General features: G+C 37.1%; 1 protein-coding gene across 1 annotated transcript in view; it reads left to right on the forward strand.

The window, feature by feature from the left end:
- PHACTR2 (phosphatase and actin regulator 2) overlaps positions 1-10,176 on the forward strand; it is a 135,264-nt gene that overhangs the window by 81,812 nt on the left and 43,276 nt on the right. The window contains 3 exon segments of the mRNA XM_037520503.2: positions 510-565; positions 6,280-6,341; positions 8,935-9,072. Of these exon segments, the coding sequence (XP_037376400.1) occupies positions 510-565; positions 6,280-6,341; positions 8,935-9,072 (256 nt within the window).

Genomic DNA, 10,176 nt, shown 5'->3' on the forward strand with positions numbered 1-10,176 from the left:
CAGGTTCCTTCTGTCTTGATGCTCTCCTATCTCCATGGATAGTAACTTTGGAATGTTCCAAGCTGGTTCACATGGCCATGTTTATGTTCCAGTCTGTAGAAAAAGAAAAAAGGAAGAAGGCAACACAAACCCAAGCATTTTAAATGTAGAAATCAGAAGTTTTAAAAACCTCACTTCTGCTCATATCCTTTAGCAAAGAACTCAATCACAAACCACCCATGGCTGCTACTAGGCAGAAGTCTGTAGCTGGGAATTATAGCTAATGCACAAAAGAGGTTCTGTTTCTAAAAGAAAAAAGGGACAATGGATAACGGGGGGTAGTTCACGGTCTAAACCACAACCTCCTAATGAAAAGGGGACTTTTATTTTGTAGGTTTAAAATTTGATTTTTGTTTCTCAAAATGGACAAAATACAGCATTATTGTTTTATTTTGTATCTCCCACTAGAGGAGGCCTTGCCTGTAACCTGCTGTGTATAAATGTTGTTTATATCCTTTTTGTCACCATAGGAGACTTAGCCAGAGGCCAACAACTGAAGAATTAGAGCAGAGAAATATCTTAAAACGTGAGTATCCTATGTTGTACAGATTCCTTGTATAGCCATATCAAGCTCCCTGTAGACACCATGCATTTATCAGTAGGAAACCTTAATATATTTATTCACAAGTGATTGAAATGGCCCATTTATAGTACATATGTAATTATTTATATAATTTTAAAAATAATTTCTTGGTGTTTATACTACATTTTGCAGTTTTGAGCCTAATATCCCCTAGACCAGAGTTGCAGCTGTGACAATTGTTTTTAAGAAAGACGAAATATATGCCAGGTATTCTTTCACCCAGATATTAAATGGAAGAAAGTGCTGTAGTGTGTTTACAAATAAATGTCAAGGAAAAGACTGAGGAATCCACAGGGAAATAAACCGAACATTCCTATATTATTACTAATCATACATATTGTTGCCAGGCTTAACAAATGTCTAACTTTAAAACAGAATGATGGTAAAAGGGATCTTTCAATCCACTTCATTTTCCTTTGTTATGATAACTCTGTTTCTCTCTGAGTTTGTAATTTCTCGGCTCTTAAGATGTTCTTCATTCATTTTCCTACTTTATTTCCCATTCTATTTTCTTTGACTTTATTTGTTACTTGCCAGCCCAGTAGAATTTGTTTTTGGAGTTCCTATGTCAAAGCCATAAAACTAAGAGAAGCCCAGTGTGTTGTGCTACCCTGTAGTGATGTGGTTACTAACCACAGTGAGTTAAGTAATGGATATTTTAAATTGAGCCTAGCTGCAGTTTTATATATTATTAACCCGTTTTCAAAAGAGCGCTTGATGGGATGAAATATCAAAGAGGAGGGATGGGCAGAACTCCAGATAATATTACAATAGTAATGAGTCTCTGGCGTTAGCGAAATCTTTTCCTGTCTGGATGATCCTCATTCTGCAATCGGTGTTGTTTTCTTTCCTGAAGAAAGACTTTAATAGCATATTTATTCTACAGTTGCTATTACTCAGACAACCCAACAATGAAACCTGAGCGGTGAGAGGAACCTCCAATCGATGGGATTTTTTCCTTGGAATGTTTTCTCTGACTGTGAGCATAACTGGAATAAAACACAAAAAAAGGATTTAAGTGACCATCCATGTGTGGAAGGGCCCTTTGACAGGGCGGGTGGAAGTCATGGCTAAGAAAGAAAAACACAAAGATTGTGTTTTAGCTTTCTGAGGAAGGACAAAAATAACATCTGATTTTGACATCAAAACAAAAGCAAAAGGGCTGATGGCTTTTGATAATGGGCTCCTGAAAAGTATTTGTTGAATTAAAGTGTAGATGAGCTTCAGATGCAGACTTCTAAAACACAGAGACTGTGTCTTATTGGATGCCTGATGCAATACCTAGAAAAAAAGGAAGCACACATTCTGGGTAATTCTTTCCTGCTCCTGTGAGACTGAGTGCCAAGCCACGCTGGTGTTTGGTTATTTGAGGAACTGTTTCAGAGGTCTAGAAATTTATTGCATGTTAATCTTAAGTGCTGTGTTGGCTTTTATTCCCCATTTTCCTGAAGGTTCAGGAAGGAGTGAAAACGCCAAAGTCAACTTCAGATTCCACTCCAGTCGTTTTTTTACTTCCTTTTTAGTTTTTCTAAGCATGCTTATTCTGGAAACAAAAGACACATTTCCAGTCTGGAGAGACTGATAACTGGCTTGTGATCTCCTGACATAATACTATATGGTGAAGGGAACCAGAGAGGAGAGTGGAGTGTAGAGGGGGCATCCATTGTGTGGGGTGAGCCATTCCAGGGGTCTGAATGGCTTCACTTAAGGCACTTTATTCAGCCCCCACCAGCCTCTAGGTCCTGCTACATAGATTGTGCTTGTTTTGTTCATGTTTCATCTCCAGCTCTTTTGAAAGGCAATATGATGGTCTCTTCAAAGAAAAGTCTCAGTGTGACATGGTCTGGTTCTTAAAGACTCTTCCCTTATTTTAACTTTTATTTTTGAGATGTCAATTGTTAACATGTCTGTTTAACTCTGGGGACACATTTTTACTGTTCTACATGTGCTTCATGCACCCTCCACCAAACCTTCCAGGTCATTACCCTCTCCCCCAGCCTTCTCTCCAGTAACCAGCGTTTCTTTCATAGAGTCTAAAAATTGTTTTTGCTGTGCTTTGCCAGTATATGTTTTATATGCCACAGACAAGTGGGACATCTGACCCAATATCTGTCTTTCACTCTGACTTATATCACTTAGCACACTCACCAAGGACCTTCCAATTTGCCCCCAAAGGTACTATTTTATCTTTTTAAATAACTGAGTAATATTCCACTAAGTATATAGTCCATAATTTCTTTGTCCAGTCATATGTTGTTGGGCAGTTAAGATGGTTCCAGGACTTGGTAATTGTGCAAAGTGCTGCTTTGAGCATAGGAGCACATAAGAGTCTTAGTATAAGAAATCATCAGAAAAACAAAAAGGCAGCTTGAAGACTGGGGGAAGATTTCTGCATATCACACACCTGACAATAGCCCTATTTCTAAAATGTATAAACTGCTTATACAATGCAACAAAAAATAAAATAGACAACCCAATCCAAAACATGGGCAATAGACCTAAATAGACACTTTTCTAAGGAAGGTGTTCATATGGCCTACGGGCACATGAAGAATCATTCAATATCACGTATTAGTAGGACATTTACTTTTAACTGGGTCATCTTTTCATGAGCCTAATTCACAGCATAAAACACCAAGCAGTTCTCATATCTGAGCCTATCACTAGTTTAATAAACATGGTTCAGATGGCATTCAATGCTAGTCACTTTAATTAGAGAATGCAGGACCAATTTTATTTCTTAGTATCACATCTTAATTCATCTCTTACCCATTTGAGTACATCTAGGGTTTTTAAAAAATATATATATTTAACAAGTTGTAGTTAGTTGTTTATTTTAGAACCAGTTCCTTAAATTTTCTAAATAGAAAGCAAGTTTTGGTGCTTGAAAGGGCAACTTTTACTTAGCAGAAAAAGTGATGTGTATAGAATGCCCTTACAAGGCAGAGATAAATGATACTGATCATCTCTTACCCTTTAGCTATAACTGTAATTCCAGCTATATATTCAATAGAGGAAAAAATATATTAGGCCATTGAGTTCTGCATGTGTTTTGCCCCAACATTTTATCATGAAACATTTTAAATATACATAAAAGTTGAAAGAATTTTACAATAAAAACATACCACCTATATTCTACCATTAACATCTTGTGTTATCACATCTTGTTTGATCATATATCTGTGTACTGATCCATTTTATTTCTTTCAGTGTGTTTTAAAGTGACTTTATATGTGTACTTTCATTTGTTAAAGACACCTACAGAAAATGCGTAGCAAAAAGAAAAACCCACAAAAAATATGTGGCTTTTTTTTTAACCCATGTTATCTAAATGAATAATACCAGAATATAAAACTCCAGATGCTGGTATTTCAGTGCTATCTTTTCTTCTCCTTTTAGTGCATCCACAAAATGCTCTGGGCAACACTTGCTGACCAAGTACTTTTCCTGTGGTGCCCACTGCTGTTAGAGTACATGTGTTATTTGTATGTTTATGGGAAAGTCTTCCTGGGGCTATTTTAAAATGCCCGCCTCTCTGCTTCATATAGAGGCAAGATTTGTCCAAGAACCACATCACTTTTTCATGAATATCCCTCCAAGTCTTTTAAAATGACCAGAAAGGTATATATTATCAAATCAAGCAATGAAGGGAACATGTGAAATATTCAGGGAATATTTTTTAAACCAAGTTTAAAGTTTAACCTTGACTTTTTAGAAGAGATCTTACAATGACTAATCTTATCAAAGATTCAGAAGAACAGCCACTTTGCCTCCCTCCACGCTCTTCCTCCTCTAAATTCTTCAGAAGCACAACTTTGAATATGGGAAATGTAAGGACACAGTTCCTGATGTTAAAAATGAATTCCCAGATGGTAAAATCCTGTGTGTGTAACTCCCCCAACTGCCATTGAACCTTCTTTTTTTTAAATCACTAGCTGTCACCTAGATGTACAATATGCCTAATAAGGTAAAATTATCTAATATTTCCTTCAAGAAAATTACCTTTTGTGTATTTCAGGGAAATTGGAGCATTTATTAGCTTTGAGTCCTATTAGAGATCCAATTTCTTATCTCTGAAAAGTATCTTTAAAATGTAGCATAATCACTATATATGAAGTATTGACTGAAATGTTTTAAAAATTACAATTTTCTTTTCATAAATCATATCCAAAGCCTGGCCTTATAAAGTCCTAGTTAGAATCACATGAACTGCAATTTGGTGTTTGTCTATTATGTATAATTTACAACCTATGTGCTTTATCCAACTCATGTAAGATATTTTTTTTACTCAAAGAATATATTTTAAGGATATCTATTTTGTGAAGCAATTAAAAAAAAAAACATACAGTATTTTCATAAAAAGAAATCTAAATTATAACCAAATTTAATTGACACAGGCACTCAGTGAGAGCACACTAACTAGTTATTTCTTGTTTTGTAGGGTGAATTCAATTTATGTTCACTCTTTGTCTAAATAGGCACACTGATTATCCTCTTTCTTATGTATTAAAATTAGTATTTAGAACTTTCCCCTGCCCAGATGAGGAAAATAGAAAATTTAGCACACTGAACTAACACATACAAACATTGCAAATATTGAATACTGATATTTAATCATGAGAAAAATAGTCTAAGAAGTCTATTTGGATTTTTTTAAATACAAATAATTGTCTTTCATTAAAGAGACTTTTCATTTTCAACCTTTAGGGTGAGCCTTTTTCTGGTGTGATTTTTTTCCCTTCATTAGAATTCATAACAACTCTTTCTAGTAAGCCTTTAAACTATGGAATATTTTTTTAATCACTAGGAATATTTCACTAAAAGATAATCTTTCCTAAGTCTTGGTATCCAAAAAGTAAAATCTTTGCTCACTAATTGAACAAATTATGAGCTACAAGAAACAACAGAGAGAAACTCATCAAATGAGCAACCATTAAAATCTCAAGGGGTATTTATTTCTTTTAAATTCCTGGACTTTTTTCTCTTAATCCCGTCTTTTGGACAGCATTCACTAAAGTTGGCTATTAAATTGTACTACTTGGTAAAGCACTAGAGAAAGAGATGACTTTGGAAAGCCGAGTCACAAGAAAATAAATAATCTCCATCAATAGTACACCATAACCCCTTTGAGAACATTCTGGTTTGAAAGCAAAGGCCAAAGAAATGATTATATTCTGCTTCTATGGAAACCAAAGCAGACAAATCAAGTATTTTGGTTGGATTTGAATGAAAATCAGCAACTCAGACATGCATCAGATGGTTCTAATTTGTTCTTTTGATATGTCTCAGATTTTCCCATGAATACCAGATCCAGAAGTATATTTTTTTTCTGAATTCTGATAAATTGTGCTTATAAGCCCATGTGATGATCAGCAATGAAAGGCTTTCACAAGGATATGGGTATATGGGCACTCGTGATTTTTTCAGAATAGAATAAGATATCAGGAAGCAGAAAGATTTACAATTAATAATGAACCAATCCTATATGGAGAAAATGATCTGTTTTTCTGCAAAATCTTTACATGACTTTTTAAAGATGTTAGTGGAGTATTCAATTATTATATGTTAGGGTCAAATAATTGCAGGATTTACTTTAAGGTTATAAAATAATTTGTAATAATTAAGCCTTTATGCCTTTTCCTCCCACTGATGAGCAGAAAAGAATGAAGAAGAAGAACAAGAAGCAAAAATGGAACTTAAACGCAGACTCAGCAGAAAGGTGATGAAACTATGTTAATGAGCATGTGTTTTCTGAGAAATACTACATTTTTCAAATGCACAGCAACTCTCTTCATGTAAATTTGATATTTAGGATTAACTATTCCTGTGAACCGACTAACTATTCATAGACATTACAATCAATGTAATGTACACAATATGAATTATGTTTATGCTTACAATTGCATGGTTATGTTAGTTTTGAAAAGTTAGTCAAAGTTTTGAATTGCGTTGACTGGTTAGGAAAATAACATAATCTGTGTGTAAAAAATTTAATGCAAAGTGAAGCCCAAAACAAAAATGGGACAGAAAAGAAAATCACACAAAAGTCTTCCATTCTGAGATAACCATAATTAACACTTCAAGGTGTAGTTTTTTTAAATGCTCACCCTTTCAGTGTAGTCTTGAAAGTATTAAATAAATATTTTGTTACTACTATTTCCCACTTTCTTTACTAATGAATAGTCTCCACTATTCAGTATCTGAGCTGGGTGAATAATTTATTAAGTGCACTTGATCACCCAGCCTCCCAGATGCAGTGCTACCCAAACTCAGAAAGTGCTCACTTCCAAAATTCAGACAACTGTTTCCACCCACTTGTGAAAATAAAAATCTGATACCAGGACCATCCTTTTTTCTCTAGGTGTAAATAAGTCTTTGGGAAAACTCAGCACTCTCAAGAGTTTATATTTCATTATAAATCCTTGTTCAATAATTCTTCAGATACACCTTCACACCTGGAAGAGGGCATCATGAGTAAAATATGACCTTTGCAGTGAAGTGGACTGCCCCACATTTTTCTGGGCTGAGGAGTCCACAGCAAGAACATTGTAAGGCAGGCAGAAGAAGCAATCCATTCCCATGAAAGAGTTATTGAGGCTATTTTGAGAGTGTTTGGTTTTGATATTTAGAAAAAGTTCATCTCTGTTTTTCTCAGAGATCCAAAATGTCAAATAACAAGCTGAAAAGCTTGTCAACTGAATTTCTAGAGATGGTTCTTCTCCCTTTCAGTAGCCATTAAGTTAGCAGCTATAGATTAGCTATAGTCCTTTGTCACTGCTCCAGGCTCAGCCCTTCGTGCATAGTCTTCTCTCCATCCAGCTGGGTGCCTACAGGCGGCAACAGCGCCTGTCCTTCCCTGCCCTGGCATCTACCCGCATAGTACCAGAGCACTAATAGCTAGCCAGTGACTGGCTCAGTCCTGAAAGACAAGTCTGGATTGAAAATGTCTGAGCTGGTCACTGCCTTTTGCTCAGTCCCTAGACAAGATGGTTTCTCTTCCTCCTTAGTCCCCTGCCCCAGAAAGTTAGTAAGATGCTAGCAATAGATCGGAGAGCAACTGAGAGTATGGCAGAACTACCTGATTCATTCCTTCCTTTGTCCATTGCCTCCCAGGGCTTCAGGAAGATGGAAGGAGCCGCAGTTGCCATATCCCAGCGCAGGTCGGCTCAGAGCCAACCCAGGACTTCTAAGAGTTCTTGACTGCTTTGAATGTTAGAGACCTATTTTAGTTCAGCCTGTGGTTTTACTCAGGATGAAACCAAAGGGGTGTTTTTGACCACAGAATGTAGCCCAGTGTACTTCCTTTAGCCTATGCAAATAAGGAACACCTCCAAAGAAGAGCCCTTGAACAGTGGAAAGTCTAGCTGTATACACCGGGCACGTAAGAGAGAAATAATACTGAACATGGACCTGCCGGGTATACAGAGGCCTGGGACTACCTGACTGATAATATTGTGACATTTCTAATGCAGGGCACATAGAGTGACCCTCAATAGCTGAGAGTAACAGATGCCTGTAAACAAGGGACCAGTTGGTCAGCACCATTTCTGTCTTATTCTTGGGCTTGAGAAATGACCGAGAAAGGAAAGTAGATACACACAGGACTGGGTAGATTCGAACATAACTAAGTTTAAATTTGATCAAAACCCCAGGTAAGGGAAGCATCTTAGTGGTTGCCACTGATTCTAAGCACTCCTGGCACCACTGACAGGCAGTTCTGTAACATCTCCCTCGTTCCTGCACATTAGCTTTAACAGCCCCAGGTGAATGTCAAATCAGGGCTTGAAACTTATTCTCTCATGGGAGACTGCCGCAGCCTCAGCTTCACTGGATCATTTCTTTGTTATAACTTTGTGAATTTCTGAATATACAGGTTTAATATTAATAGGGACAGAGACTTTTATTCTCATTTCTAAAAGTTGCAGGACTTTCACCTTGATAATTCAATCCCCCCAACCAACCATCCTGTATCTGGAGGACTTTTGTGTCTGTGTCTCTCTATCTTCTCTGTGTCAGGGATGACAGATGTCTTTATCACAATGCCAGGCAAGTGGTGGGGGAAATAGCATAATGCAGATGGCTGTCAAAGACTGTGACCTATCTAATGATGGTGATTTTTATAGTCTCAAAATTAGGACACACTGCTTTCTAGTTCTCATTAGGAACTCCCAAGATGCTGCTTGCCTTTTTTTTTTTTTTTGATATCTGAAAGTGACCTTATTTAACCATAACTTTGAAGTTTTGTATGGAAAACTTGCCACCACAAGGCTGCAAATATTTACTGAACTTGTCTTTGCCCCATCCTCCCACAGCTCAGCCTGAGACCCACCGTGGCAGAACTGCAAGCTCGAAGGATCCTGCGGTTTAATGAGTACGTTGAAGTCACCGATTCTCCTGACTATGATCGCCGGGCAGACAAACCCTGGGCCAGGTTGACACCTGCAGACAAGGCAAGAACCCCAGCGGCTTTAGCCATGATTTTATTTATTTATGATTCAATTGATTTTCTAAAGGCTCCAATATCCACTTACTTCCCTAACACACAATACTTAATCATCTTAAAAGGCTAGGTATTTCCAAATATTACTGACAGTTTTTTGTCTGTGATTATCTATGCCACTTAAGTGATATGTTTTTGGTATTATCAGTAGAGTTTTTTCAACCAAGTCAGCAAAAACTAGTTTTAAGTTACCATGTAAACTGCCTACAGTCAAACCAGGATGGGGGAGAGGGGCTTTCCCAAGCTAAGATTTATACTTATTCCAGGAAAATATAACACACAGATTATTATTTTAGAGGATATGTTAACAGTGAAAACGGTTGCTCTATATCAAAACTAGCACTTCTATAAATGGCCAGAAAGTACACTTTTTATTTTAATTTTTTTTTAAAATAAGATTTATTTATTTATTTATACAAGCACTGGGTACAGTCAGAAGCACGGGAGGGTGAGAGAATTCACCAGAGTCAGAGTGGGGAGCAGAGCAGGCAGAAGGACCGAAGTACACTGCTGAGGGAGCAGCGGGCGGCAGGAGAGGTCTGTGCGCCATGCGTGACCCTCCTCCGGTGGCTGGGGAGCAGCCAGGGATCGAACCGGTGCCGCAGAGGCTGCGGGCAGCTTCGCAACCCAGCACTCAATCGGAGTCCCCCAAAGTACACTTTTTTAAGCTTTATAGGTCATACAGTTTTATGACAACTGCTCCACTCTTCCATTATAGCTTGAAAGTAGCCATTGACAATAAGTGAGTGGATGTACATGTGTTCCTATAAAACTTTATTTATAAAAATAGATGGTGGGCTTGATTTGGCCTTTGGGCCATCGTTTTAAATCCCTGATCAATATTATAACTTGCTTTTCAGAAAAACTTAAATGTATAAAGGATTCCATCATAAAAGACTTACTTTATGGCTACTATGTTTCCATAACAAAAGTTTTATGATAACCATTATTTATAAATGCTTCACTTCAGGACTTTCCTACTATCCCAAGTAATGATTACTAATTTTTGCCTGTGAGCAAAAATTTATTACTGAGAATACTGAAACCACACCCA

Source organism: Talpa occidentalis, unplaced genomic scaffold, assembly GCF_014898055.3.
Source record: "Talpa occidentalis isolate TD23 unplaced genomic scaffold, MPIMG_talOcc4v2.1 talOcc4.2, whole genome shotgun sequence".
Lineage (NCBI taxonomy): Eukaryota > Metazoa > Chordata > Mammalia > Eulipotyphla > Talpidae > Talpa > Talpa occidentalis.